General features: G+C 42.7%; 1 protein-coding gene across 7 annotated transcripts in view; it reads left to right on the top strand.

The window, feature by feature from the left end:
- The window catches only part of ABLIM1 (actin binding LIM protein 1), a 399,253-nt gene that overhangs the window by 352,238 nt on the left and 32,668 nt on the right, over positions 1-14,347 (top strand). For all 7 annotated transcript variants that reach the window (XM_007964167.3, XM_038009583.2, XM_073019388.1 and 4 more), the window contains 4 exons: positions 3,273-3,350; positions 4,126-4,281; positions 8,982-9,017; positions 11,724-11,853. In XM_007964167.3, coding sequence (XP_007962358.3) covers positions 3,273-3,350; positions 4,126-4,281; positions 8,982-9,017; positions 11,724-11,853 — 400 coding nt within the window. The remainder of the gene's footprint in view (positions 1-3,272; positions 3,351-4,125; positions 4,282-8,981; positions 9,018-11,723; positions 11,854-14,347) is intronic.

The following is a 14,347-nucleotide window of genomic DNA, read 5'->3' as shown; positions in this document are numbered from 1 at the left end:
TTCTCTATTAGTTTTATCCCATTTGTCCCATAGTTGTGTTGATGGAAAATAAATGATCACACTCACCCTACAATACAGGCAAAATTTTAGTGCAGGGCTTAAATGCTTGGGCTGTGGACCTAGAGTGAGTTCAAATCCTGACTCTTCATCCGTTTCCTACCTATGTGGCTTGGAGTACTGATACTTTTTCCTTATCTGTAAAATAGGAATAGTAATGGAAGGTACCTCCTAGGGTTACTGAGAAGATTACATGAGATTAAGCCTGGGAAGTGCTGGGCACAGGCCTGCCACATAGTAAGTGGGCAGTAGACATTCGCTGCCATTGATATTCTTGGGTTGCTACTTAAGAGGCTCATTTTGACATTAAGTTTGGCAAATGGGAGGTCCTGGCCACTTGAAGCTGAAGGACTACCTGTGGTTAATAATTATCCCACAGAGATGGATATAGATTCAGCATTTTCAGGGGGTAGCATCTCCTTGTAAAGGAGGAATACATTTTGATTGCACCACTTCTGTATTTTGATTAGGAAATGGATCTAGAAATTGCAATTTATTATTATTTTTTTTTTATGAGGTGGAGTTTTGCTCTTGTTGCCCAGGCTGGAGTGCAGTGGCACCATCTCGGCTCACTGCAACCTCTGCCTCCCCAGTTCAAGCGATTCTTCTACCTCAGCCTCCCAAATAGCTGGGATTACAGGCATCTGCCACCACACCCGGTTAATTTTTTTGTATTTTTAGTAGAGATGGGGTTTCACCATGTTGGCCAGGCTGGTCTCGAACTCCTGACCTCAGGTGATCCACCCGCCTTGGCCTCCCAAAGTGCTGAGATTACAGGCGTGAGCCACCACACCCAGGCTGCACATTTCTTGAATAGTGTTATGTGAGTCTTTCCTCTTTCAACATACTCAGAGGTAGAATTTTCTCATATTGAGATATACCTGCAATTGCTGTAGCTCTAGCAGGAAAGCGCTTGTGCACGCCAGGTCCTGGGGAGGAGGCCCAGAAGTGATGGACTTGGTGCACCTCCACCTGGGTGTGGTGCAATTTCTCCCACCCACTTCCACCCTAGCATCTCAAAGATACCAGGGGCATTGGCTGAAAAAGACTGATCACAGTCTTCCAGCGATGAGTCTAATCACTGCCGGACCTGAATCGGCCAGATATGTTTGCCTTCATTGTTTCAACTGTGAACAATATAGTGAGGCAACACCCTTGTCTGAAGGAGTTTCTTTGGCTCAGTGATGCCCACATTCAAGGTATAAAACATCAATAGATACACTACTGAGAAGGCAAGGTCTTATTCCTATTGTAGAACTGTAAGCTATCCTCTTTAGGAAATAGCTGCAACAGAGGTGAGGAAGTGTTCCAAAGTGAGGCCTTGAGTTTTCTCTGCAGAGCTTTCCAGAACATGTTAAACAGAAGCAGGAGGCAGCTGATCCTAGTTCATAAGTTTCCTTCCTGCTCACATAACCACCTCTCACTCTCCACGTTCTTCGAGTATATACTATGAAGTCCAGTTTCTTTCGTCCTTCCCAAAGGCCAACCCACTAGCCTTACCTCAGTGACTCTCTGTATAGTTAGACTCAAATCGTGTAATTAACATAAGTCAAGTGTCTGCAAACTAAGTATCTGTTTACAAATAATAAATTCTAGCTCATTCCCTCAACTAGGATTTGTACCTTCTATGTACCTGTGGAAAGCATTGGGTATAGACAGTGGTTAAAAAATAAACTCTATGAGGTCTGAGAGCATGACTAAAGTTAATGAGGGAGACAGACATGATATAAGGAAACCAATAAATATATAATTATACATTTTACTCATGCAGGAAAAAAGAAAAAGAATGACACTATGAGAGAAAACAAAGGGAACCAACTCTGGATTGAATCAGGGAGGGCCTCTCTGAGGAGGTGATATTTAAGCCAAGCCTGAAGGAAGAGAATCATCCAAGTAAAATTTGGAGCTAGGGCATTTCAGGCAGAGGGAGCAGAAAGCGAGGATAAAAACTCCGAGGAAGCTTTGTGCGCTGTGTTGTGTGAGTGATGACAGGTGAGAGAGGAGGTAGGAGGGGAAGGCAGGGGTAGAATCCTGAGGCTCTGCTTGTTGTGATTTTATTCTGAATGGATGCTTGTATTAGGTCTGTTCTCACGCCCCTAGTAAAGACATACCCAAGACTGGGTAATTTATAAAGGAAAGAGGCTTAATGGGCTCGCAGTTCCACATGGCTGGGGAGGCCTCACAATCATGGCAGAAGGCAAATGAGAAGCAAAGTCCTGTCTTATGTGGTGGCAGGCAAGAGAGCTTGCGCAGGGAAACTCTCATTTATAAAACCATCAGTCTCATGAGACTTATTCACTATCGCGAGAACAGTATGAGGGAAACCGGCCCCATGATTCAGTGATCTCCATCTGGCCCCACCCTTGACACATGGGGATTATTACAATTCTAGGTGAGATTTGGGTGGGGACACAGCCAAACTATATCAATGCTGGAGACAAAAGCAGAGTAGTGACCATCCAAATGATGTTCTTGAAAGGTCTCTCGGCTGGGCACAGTGGCTCATGCCTGTAATCCCAGCACTTTGGGAGGCCGAGGCAGGCGGATCACGAGGTTAGGAGATCGAGACCATCCTGGCTAACACGGTGAAACCCCATCTCTACTAAAAATACAAAAAAATTAGCCGGGCGTGGTGGCAGGTGCCTGTAGTCCCAGCTACTCGGGAGGCTGAGACAGGAAAGAATGGCGTGAACCTGGGAGTTGGAGCTTGCAGTGAGCTGAGATTGCGCCACTGCACTCCAGCCTGGGCAACAGAGAGAGAGACTCTATCTAAAAAAACAAAAAAAAAAAAAAGTCTCTCTATCCATTGCCTGCCAGGTAGATTTGAAGAAGGGAGGGGAGAAGGCAGAAGATGCACAGGGAGGCCATTGCAATAATCTGGATGAATGGAGGTGGTGACTGGGACTGGGACTATTGCAGTAGAGAAGGAGAGAAATGGGAAGCTTTGAGGTATGCTCGAAGGTAAACCAGAAGTTCTCGTAGGGAACAAGGAGCAGGAAGGGCCAGAGAAAGGCCTCCCCATGCCTTTTCAAAACTGGATCATACAACTAGTTTGCATTTACCTTTCCTTCTAGGTTGTATTTTACCTTATTCAAAAAGGTGGTAAATGTTTCTTTTTTTCACTAGCTGAGTTTTTAGTAAAGTTTAAGGGCCCAGGACAGTCTAGATTCTGAAGCCAGGGTCCGAAATCTTACAAGTGATTGTTTATTTTACAGCCTACCAGGACATCCTCGGAAAGTATTTATTCTAGACCAGGCTCCAGTATTCCTGGCTCACCAGGTCATACTATCTATGTAAGTATCTACTTCTGGAAGTGACATTTCTGGGACAGGGTAAATTAGTGGGTTGTAATAGCAGAGTGGGTAATCCAAAACAAAAACTAATTCAGAGTGATTTCTATTTTTGTTATGAGACCTGATTTTCATTTTTATAGAACAGTCTCCTCAATCATGTTTACCTTTAGGTAATTACAGTTATATGTGACCATCAACAGAGTGATCAGATGACCTGTAAAATGTAGTAATATGTTGCAGGACTTAAAAAATTCTTGCACCTAAGATTCTATCTCAAAAAAAAAAAAAAATTCTTGCACCTAAATTGCATATAGATATTTGGGGATTAAATATATATTTTATAATGCTGATACTGAGTGTTCTTAAATTCTACCACAAAGATATTTAAATATTTAGTTTATTAATTATGCAGTTCTTGTTTTTAACCATCTGAAAGGATTATTGGACCATCTGTTTGAGCTTTTTCCTTCACTGTCATAAATTCAGGAAATTATCCTTAAGGTTTGCATGTTTATCTATTTCATGAATTCTACACAGATTTTTTTCTTAAGTGTTCAGTGACTTTTTTAAAAAAAAAAGATTAATACATGGTATAAAATGATTAATACATGGTGTAAAGGACAACTTCTAAAGAGTGTAACTGTGCTAGGCAAGATGTTTTGGTTTTTGTTTATTTTAAGGCCTTCACTTTTTAAACAACAGGAAATGTGCCAACAACAGTTTCCCAAAGCAACAAGACTACAAGGTAATCGTTCTTTCTGGTTAACTTTGCCAGGCAAAAGTAGACAACGAGATCCTGGATTACAAGGATTTAGCAGCCATTCCCAAGGTCAAGGCAATTTATGACATTGAACGTCCAGATCTTATTACCTATGAGCCTTTCTACACTTCGGGCTATGATGACAAACAGGAGAGACAGAGCCTTGGAGAGGTAATACCTTCCTAGTGGTTGTGAGTTGTACAACCATTTACCTTCTCTTTTGTCACATTTGTAATAACTACCATTTGGAGTTTAGGTAAATCAGGTGGTCTTTTGTCTGCCTAGTATTTGGAGATTTCTAGACCAGGTGCTTGTAGGTATTCAGAAGCCCACCATGAGAGGTGGGAGAACAGACCAATGGCACATCAAACAACAGTGAAGAAGGCTAAGCATTAGCATGCTGGGATGGAAACTGTCCGGAGGTGGGGAGGGAGTGGGGAGAAAGAGGGCAGGGCTTCTGTGAGCTGGACAGAGCAAATAAGGGAGTGAGAGTCTCCTGGGGGGTGTCTAGTGATAGCTTTAAGTATATTCATGGGATCATGAAGAGAGAGAACACACCCCCCTAAATTTTGGTAGCTACAGTTTTCAGCAACTTAAGAAAGTTAAGAATGTGCAAGAAAAAATAAAGTAGAGAGCATGGGGCAACAGTCTGGCACAGGCATGTGAGCCAGGATTCTGGAATCAAATTACCTGGTCTCAACCCAGGGATCACCACATGCTGATTGTCTGACTTTGACCATGTGACAGCCATTCTGCTCCTAGTTTCCTGGGCCAGGTACAGTGCTCGTACCTCTAATCCCAACATTTTGGGAGGCTGAGGGCAGGAGGATTGCTTCAGGCCAGGAGTTGAAGACCACCCTGGACAACATAGTGAGACCTCGTCTCTATATTAAAAAAATAAGAAAAATGGTCCTAGTTTCCTCACATGTAAAACAGATAGGGTAATGATAGAATCTAACTCACAGGGTATTGGTGAGGATTAAGCAAGCTAATCTACATAAAGCAATTTTCAGAGGCCAGACTTGGGAGAAATACTGAGCATGTGGCAATCTCTACCATTGTTGCTACCTGTCCTCTTGGGGCTCGTTAATACTCGGCCCACAGACCCATCCGCTGTGGGACCAGAGCCTCTCAGCCCCTTGGAATCCTCCCCTCCCCGGTCCCATCCCAGGGTTGAAGGTTCTCTGTGGCGCCTACCCAAGTAGCTCCCTGTCATTTTTTCTGTTTTATTTTTTAAATTAGAATCATCTGTAGACTGATTTGAGTCCACTCAGATGTTAACAAATAGCTGACAAATTAGCTATTCAACAAAGGTTAAAACAATATACACAATCTAGCATCTCACAGTGCTTTGAGGTCTTAGAGAAGAAAAGGCATGAAAATGTGATTCTGTTTAATTTGTTCTCAATTCCAGATGTATAATATTATTTGATAATTATATTTATGTTTATTTGTCATTTTATATATATTGATGCTTTTATTTATTTACTTTCTCATCTGGGTTTTATTCCAGAGAATAGCTCTGCGTGGAAAGGGTCCCTGTGACAGGAAGTGATATCTATTTTCATGTAGTGCCACCTAGTGGTCACCTAGCTGTAGCTGCACTTGCGGCGGCTCTCAAGCGCAGGTGCCTTGGCCCGGGTTGTCAGTTGGCATTGAACCCCCCAGAGTTTCGTAGGGGATAAGAGGCAAGGGGAAGTTCCTGAACAAAGTGCATAGAGATTGCTCTTGGACCCTGTGGATGAGAATTTACTAATGTTTGACTCATACAAGCAAGGGGATGTGAGTTTTTTTTAATGGTGTTAAGGATTTGGGGCTCGTGGTGTGCGTGCACGGGTGTGTCTGTGTGCGGTGTATGCGTCTGTGTGTGTTTCCCAGCAGCTCCGTTCAGGGCAGCAAAACATTAAGCACTCAAGAGTTTGGGCTTTGAGGTGAAAATCTCTGCATTTAAAACCAGACTCGGCCAGACGTGGTGGCTCTGTCTGTAATCCCAGCACTTTAGGAGGCCAAGGTGGGTGGATTGCTTGAGACCAAGAGTTTGAGACAAACCTGGGCAACATACCAAAATTCCATCTCTGCAAAAAAAGAAAATACAAAAATTAGCCAGGCGTGATGGCACACACCTGTAGTCCCAGCAACGTGGGAGGCTGAGATGGGAGGATCACTTGAACCCAGGAGGTTGAGGCTGTAGTGAGTCATGATCATGCCATTGTACTCCAGCCTGGGTGACGGAGCAACACCCTGTCTCAAAAATAAAATAAAATAAAATAAAATAACAGACTGGTACTGACTAACCATATAGCTTTGGGGAAATTATATACTTCAATCTCCTTATCTGCAAACTCAAGATAGAGAACAAGAATACCTACGTTAGAAGTTTTCTGTAAAAGTAAGTGAGCTATTTACATTAGAACAGTAGTGGGCACATAATAAGTGCTTAGGAAAAATGCTGGCTCCTCTCGTAATCAGCACACTATAGTTACTGTCATAACCTGGAATGATGTCCCACGGTTTTCTTTATGCATAGAGGGTGCCCCTGGGATCAGAAATCAGACATATTAGTGAACTCTTTCCCAATACTTGCATCTTGCAACTGAGAGAACTTTACAAGCTGTTCTATTATTTATTCCATTAGTTTTTTATCACACTTCTTTTATAGACCTCATATACATATTGCATTTTTTGAGATGGAGTCTTGCTCTGTCACCCGGCTGGAGTATAGTGGTGTGATCTTGGCTCACTGCAACCTCCGCCTCCCAGGTTCAAGCAGTTCTCCTGCCTTAGCCTCCCAAGTAGCTGGGACTACAGGCAGGTGCCACCAAGCCAGGCTAATTTTTGTATTTTTGGTAGAGGCGGGGTTTCGTCATGTTGGCTGGGCTGGTCGTGAACTCCTGACCTCAAGTGATCCACCTGCCTCGGCCTCACAAGGTGCTGGGATTACAGGTGTGAGTCACCGCACCTGGCCTTTATAGAGATTGCCATTTAAGAAACACTGCAAGAGTCAGCTTAGTTCTGTGCAGCCGTTGGTGCCTCCAGGGCCCTGCTATCAGTGCAGGTGCAGACCTGTGCCCTGACCTTGAGATCAGCCTTCACCTAGCTGAGACCCCCTAGAGACAGACTGTAGCTGCAGAGGAGACCATGGAGCTTGTGAAGGCTTGGAATACAGAAAGTCCACCCACTTACTATAGAATGTGGGGCAAAGGGCAAATTCTAAAACGGAGAAGTCCACCCCTGGCTGTGTTCTCCATAGCTCTGTTTGCATTTCATTTCTATTTGAAAGCTTTTTGCATTTTAATTGTAAACATTTTATTCATTTGGAAAATACTTATTGAGCAACTACTATGTCCCAGGAGCTGCTGTCATCACTGGGAATATGTAGTTGTAAACAAACAGTCCTTGCCCTCATGGAGCTTGTGGCATTGTGTGGGAGACAGACAGTAAAGAAACAGATATGTAATGTAATTTTACAGAGTGGTAGGGCTTTGAGGAAAAATGAAGCACAGTAAAGAGAAAGCGTACCTGGGGCTGGGTTGCTCCTCTTGATAGAATGGTCACAGAGATACTGTGTGACTGTGGGTTTGAGCAGAGACGTCAGCGCTGACGGGGAATGAGCCCTGCAGGTGTCTGGGTGAAAAGCACTGGCAGCAGAAGAGACAGTAAGTGCAAGGGCCCTGAGGTGACAGAAGGCTTGGCTTATTGATGGCCCCAAGGAAGCCTGTGAGCCTAGGAGGATGGAAGCTAGAGGTGAATGGTAGTGAGATTGGCGAAGCAGCCAAGGCAGGATGCCCCTTGCCTAGTCACCAAAGTCCTATTTTAGTTCTCGAACTATTTTATGGTGATTGCTGTGGTTGCAATTTAGTCAACAACCATGTGAACAAGATCCTATGTTTCAGTAGATGCTATAACTCATCAGAGTAAAATGAGCATAGTTTGAATATATAAGGGAAATGGTTCCAACTTGTCTAGCTTAATCACCTATGTATCACAATCATATCTATTCATGTTTTTTTTTGTTTTTGTTTTTGTTTTTGTTTTTAGTGGAAGTCTCGCTCTGTCTCAGGCTGGAGTGCAGTGCCGCGATCTCAGTTCACTGCAAGCTCCGCCTCCTGGGTTCACGCCATTCTCCTGCCTCAGCCTCCCGAGTAGCTGGGACTACAGGCACACGCCACCACGCCCGGCTAATTTTTTGTATTTTTAGTAGAGATGGGGTTTTACCATGTTAGCCAGGATGGTCTCGATCTCCTGACCTCGTGATCCACCCGCGTCAGCCTCCCAAAGTGCCGGAATTACAGACGTGAGCCTCTGCACCCAGCCTATTGATGGTTCTTAGGCAGAGATGTGCACCAGAATCTCCCCGGAACTTTGTCAGAGTCTACCTGTCTGAGCCCCATGGCAGATGCATTTGTACCTGATCAGAAGACAGGGAGATGGGGAGGGATGCTGGCAGGTATATGTTGCCTAATATTTCCGGCGGACTCTGATAAGCAACTCTAATTAAAACTGGCAAAGAGGCCAGGCGTGGTGGCTCACGCCTGTAATCCTAAAACTTTGGGAAGCTGAGGCGGGCGGATCACGAGGTCAGGAGATTGAGACCATCCTGACTAATGAGGTGAAACCCCATCTTTACTAAAAATACAAAAAATTAGCTGAACGTGGTGGCACATGCCTGTACTCCCAGCTACTTGGGAGACTGAGGCGGGAGAATCGATTGAACCCAGGAGGCAGAGGTTGCAGTAAGCCGAGATTGTGCCACTGCACTCCCACCTGGGTGACAGAAAGAGACTCTGTCTCAAAAAAACAAAGAAACAAACAAAAAAACCAGCAAAGAGTTAACAAACATTGTGACTTTAAATTCTCTTTTATTTTTCTAGTCTCCAAGGACTTTGTCTCCTACTCCATCAGCAGAAGTAAGTACCATTTCTTTTTACCATTTTAATGGGTAGAATTTGAAAATTGCTTGACCCTTCCCTAGACTTGAATTTTTGAAAAAGGACATAACATACAAAAGAACAGAAAAACTGCATGTGGGATTATGGTGGTTTTGGGGATTACCTCCGTGGAAGAGGGAACTCTAAGAAACAGCAGTATATTCCTCTTAAATTGGAGACCAGGGAGTAAAAATGGCCTCACATTAATCTGTGTCTGTGCCTCTAAGTGGAAGGAAAGTGTCTGCAGGGACATAAGTCACTTGTCCCAATGTATGTATCTATCTATATATAGATATATCTATAATTAATTTTTCTGAACCCTAATAAACTGAAATGGCCAACAGCAGTCATGGCGTATTCTTTAAGCAGAGCCATCTTGATGGGAGGTTACTCTCTTTAGTCTGAAGTCAATCATCTGATCCTAAAACCAAGCAACTTTCTGGATATTATGAAACTGGACTGCTTTTAGGGAATCTCTGTAATTCAAAGTAGTAAAAATACTGTAATGTTTTCATGGTTTATGACTGAGTGCTATGAATTATTAATTTCTACCTATATTCTAATAATTTGCATTGAATTTATGAAGAATTAATTTCTGTTGACCAGCTGTGTAAGGTTGAAGCACATAATTTGGGGACTTTTTGTTTTGTTGTTTTATTTAATTTATTGTTATAGACAACTAGTATCAAGCCAAAGTTTCCCCTTGCCATTTGCTCTCAAATTTCACAAAGTTATGGTTACTGAGGTTTTCATTTAGTTGTTATTAATGCATTCTTTCAAACTTTTTACTTTTATTGTGCTAGTAGAAATTTCATAGGACAACAGATTCCTAAAATGTAAAATATTCTTTGTACTTTCAACTCTTTAGACAGTTTTATATTGTGTTTGTGTGCATGTGGTTTTTTTGTACTTATTACCTAATATATCCTTTTCTAGGTTTGGAGACAGGTGATGTTTTAGTGGTGCTATGATATTCCATTGAATTCACATGTCATAATTTCCTTTTTTTTTTTTTTGAGACAGAGTCTCACTCTGTCACCCAGGCTGGGGTGCAGTGGCGCTATCTTGGCTCACTGCAACCTCTGCCTCCTGGGTTCCAGCAATTCTCCTGTCTCAGCCTCCCAAGTAGCTGGGATTACAGGTGTGCACCACCACGCTTGGCTAATTTATGTATTTTTAGTAGAGACAGGGTTTCACCATGTTAGGCAGGCTGGTCACAAACTCCTGACCTCAGGTGATCCACCTAGCTTGGCCTCCCAGAGTGCTGAGATTACAAGCATTAGCCACTATGCCTGGCCCGTATGTCGTAATTTCTTAATTGTGCCCCAACTTGTTGAACATGTAACGCAAATGTTTGCCTTTATGAATAGTGGTACTATAAAAGTATTTGAATAAATTATTCCTCCTTTAAAAGGGCATTTTTTTTTTTTTTTTTTTTTTTTTTTTTTTTTTTTTTTTTTTGAGACGGAGTCTTGCTCTGTATCCCGGGCTGGACTGCAGTGGCCGGATCTCAGCTCACTGCAAGCTCCGCCTCCCGGGTTTACGCCATTCTCCTGCCTCAGCCTCCCGAGTAGCTGGGACTACAGGCGCCCGCCACCTCGCCCGGCTAGTTTTTTGTATTTTTAGTAGAGACGGGGTTTCACCGTGTTAGCCAGGATGGTCTCGATCTCCTGACCTCGTGATCCGCCCGTCTCGGCCTCCCAAAGTGCTGGGATTACAGGCTTGAGCCACCGCGCCCGGCCTAAAAGGGCATTTTAAATTATTTTCTTGGAATATGTTTTCCAAGGTGAGAAGTAAAATACCGACTTTATGGCAACCATCAACTTGTTATTCAGGAGAATTTACTTAAAATGTCACCAGATCAATGTTCTAGACAGTATAGGTAGGTTGGTGGTCAGAACAAAGGATGAGATTAGTGTCAGGAGGCTGGTTTTGAAGCAGGCTGTGCCCATACCAGTCACACGCCTACACACAGGGCTCTTACCTGCTTGAAACCGTGTTTCTACATTAGTGGGGGGAGGGGAAGGAGGTGATAGTATGTGATCTACCTTTTCTTCTTGTTATGCAGATCTGGTAGGTATGTGAACATACTTATGAAACTGAAAAGTACAATGTCAGCATGGTCATTGGAATTATTATCTTTTGTCCCATAGCCCTATCTCTATTAAGGTTTATATGTTTTCATCTTTAAAAAAATTTTTTTAAGAAACAGAGTCTCACTCTATCATACAGTCTGGAGTACACTGGCACAATCATTGTTTACTGCAGCCTGAACTCCTGAGTAGCTGGGATTGCAGGCATGTGCCACCATACCTGGCTAATTTTTTATAATTTTTTGTAAAGACAGGTCTCGTTATGTTGCCCGGGTTGTTCTCGAACTCCTGTCTTCAAGCCATCCTCCCACCTTAGCCTCCCAAAGTGCTGGGATCACAGGTGTGAGCCACCACACTTGGCTCGTAAAATTTTGTAATAAGCCCAAGTACTGCAGATTTTGAGCGCAATGTATTAGCCACAGAATGCTCATTTGCATATAAAATACCTGTAAATTTTGCACATAAAAATAAGTGCATATGTTAATCAAATATATATAAACAAGTAGACATGATGGTTCCTTGGCAATGTTTGTGAAACGTGGTTCCTACTGAGGAATGGTGATGGCCTGAATGTGTTGAGCTTTGTTTCCAGGGATACCAGGATGTTCGGGATCGGATGATCCATCGGTCCACGAGCCAGGGCTCCATCAACTCTCCTGTGTACAGCCGCCACAGCTACACTCCAACCACGTCGCGCTCTCCCCAGCATTTCCACAGACCTGGTAAGGGTGACTGTTCCTGGGATTCACTCTGTAACAAACTGTATTTCTGTGATTTTTTTCCCCTACTATTGATAGCACATTGAAAAACCGATGACTAAACATTTCCATCCCTCTCCCAGAGCAAAATGAAAACTGGTATCCAACTATATTTTATGCTGTACCTTTTCTTGAAACATCAGTCATCCTATGGCTGTGTACATTTTGATTTATTAATTATATTTTGACAGTGAGCTACTGGAAGCAAGGGTTTTTAAAAAAAAATTAGGATTAACGAAAATATCTTCACTTTGAGACTTAAAATGGAGATCTCTCAAAGAAAATACTTTGATGTGCTTTCTAGGCATACCAACATCATCTAAAATTCAGTGTTAGTCATTTTTAACAGATGTATTATGCTTCCCTTACCTAGGCACGTGGTGTTAGTAAGCATGCTTGGTTGAGCACCTTCTAGAAAGAGGACTCAGGGCTGTTCTTGATCACTTTTAAGATCCTTTCCAACCCTAAGATTTTCAGTCAGACTTAGAAAATATAAAATCGTTTCCAACCCTAAGATTTTCAATCAGACTTAGAAAACATAAAATCATTTCCAACTCTAAGATTTTCCATCATACTTGGAAAACATAAAATTATTAGGCATCACTACAGTGGAGAATGCCACGAAGTAGCAGATTTTAGTGGACCTTCATCTGCAGAGAATTTAGTGTCTGTGGCTACTAGTGGGTGTCTCCTGTGTGTAGTAGGAGAAGAATGGAGACCCCAGTAAAGATCCAAGATTCCCTGAGAAATAGATTCACAAGGAAGATTCTGGCCTCTAATGAAACTTAATGGTGATAGTGTGCATCTGCGAAGACTTCCTGTTAAGCTTCTTGCTTCTGGATGGGTAGATGAGAACAAACCCATATGCTACCTTTTTTTAAAATAAATTGTACAAGAAATAAAACCAAAGGAATTAACAGAATGATAAAAGGCTGCAATCTTCTCTCTAAGACCCTAGATTTAATGTTTGCAGATAATTCAAACTGTTTGATCCTTTGATAATGTATAATTTTCTCTACACTGGTAAATATGCTGTTTATTGAATTACGTTAAATGAAAGTTCTCAGGAAATTTTTTTCCCTTATTTCATGGGCTACTATATTCATTTTATTCATGCCCAGTACATGGGTCTTGATTTAAGCCCTTGTGTATTTGGATAATAAGAAATCCTTTATGCTGGGCCGGGTGTGATGGCTTACGCCTGTTATCCCAGCACTTTAGGAGGTTGAGACAGGTGGATCACCTGATGTCAGGAGTTCAAGAACCAGCCTGACCAATATGGTGAAACCCCGTCTCTACTAAAAATACAAAAATTAGCCGGGTGTGGTGGCGTGCACCTGTAGTCCCAGCTACTTGGGAGACTGAGACAGGAGAATTGCTTGAACCTGGGAGGCGAAGGTTGCAGTGAGCTGAGGTCGTGCCACTGCACCCAACCTGGGTGATAGAGCAAGACTCTGTCTCAAAAAAAAAAAAAAAAATCCTTTATGCTGCCACCCTGCTCATGTACATGTGCTGAGGTCACTGAGACCCCAGCCATGGAGTTACCGGAGTGGCGTGGGGTTATAGGGGCATTGTTGTTCCAGAGACCCCTGAATAGTGAGGGGAGTGGCCAGTCAACACTTCTTCCCCCAAAAGCTCGTGTCCTTATTGGGAAAGTTTCCATCTGTTCCAATCATGGTTCTGATGCCAATAGACTTTAGAACCTTCTCCTTCTCCTTCTTTCCTTTCACAATATATTACATGTATGCCTGATGCCACTCGTTAGGCTTATAGTTATTTTGAGGTCTGCCCTTCTAAAGTGAAGCTGGAGGAATTCTGATAGCATACTTGTGATCCATACAGAACACCCCAGAGTCCACTCCACAAGTTCTAGATGCCAGATGATGATTTAAAACCCCCTCGGTCTGGGTTGAAGTTGAATGGTCCATTCTTCCTGAGATAACTGAGTTTCCAGCCTCTAGTACTCCTGCTGAAGTTCTCGGGATCATATAGACCTCTTTGCCACACAGGGAACACAAACAGGTTTTCCTTCTATGTAGGCAAAATAAAATTCAACTTACAGTGGGATAAGTTTGCTTAAGGAAAAAAAAAAAAACCTGACCCTTACATATAAATACAATGATTGTCATTTTTTTAATAAGCATTTCAGAGGGTTCTGTTTTGTCAGGTGCTTTTTAAAAACAGCTGTTGTTGAATCTAAATGATGTGTCTGCTACTGGCTGAACAGAGACCATCCAGGTGACCATTTCTTCTCACCAAAGCCATTTATTCTCAGAGAGTGACTCAGTACCCGCCTGAACCTCTTTGCACTCTCCCCCACTTTGCCTCAGCCTTAGCAGGTGCATTCTTAACCCTTTCTCCTTCCTCCCTTTTCAGCCTCCTGATTAACGTTCTTTATTTTGTTTTCCCTTGGAACGATGGCACTTTCCCTGCTCCTGTGTTAATTTCTGTTCTTCTT

This window comes from Chlorocebus sabaeus, chromosome 9, assembly GCF_047675955.1.
Source record: "Chlorocebus sabaeus isolate Y175 chromosome 9, mChlSab1.0.hap1, whole genome shotgun sequence".
NCBI lineage: Eukaryota > Metazoa > Chordata > Mammalia > Primates > Cercopithecidae > Chlorocebus > Chlorocebus sabaeus.
This window is presented reverse-complemented; position numbering and strand designations above follow the sequence as displayed.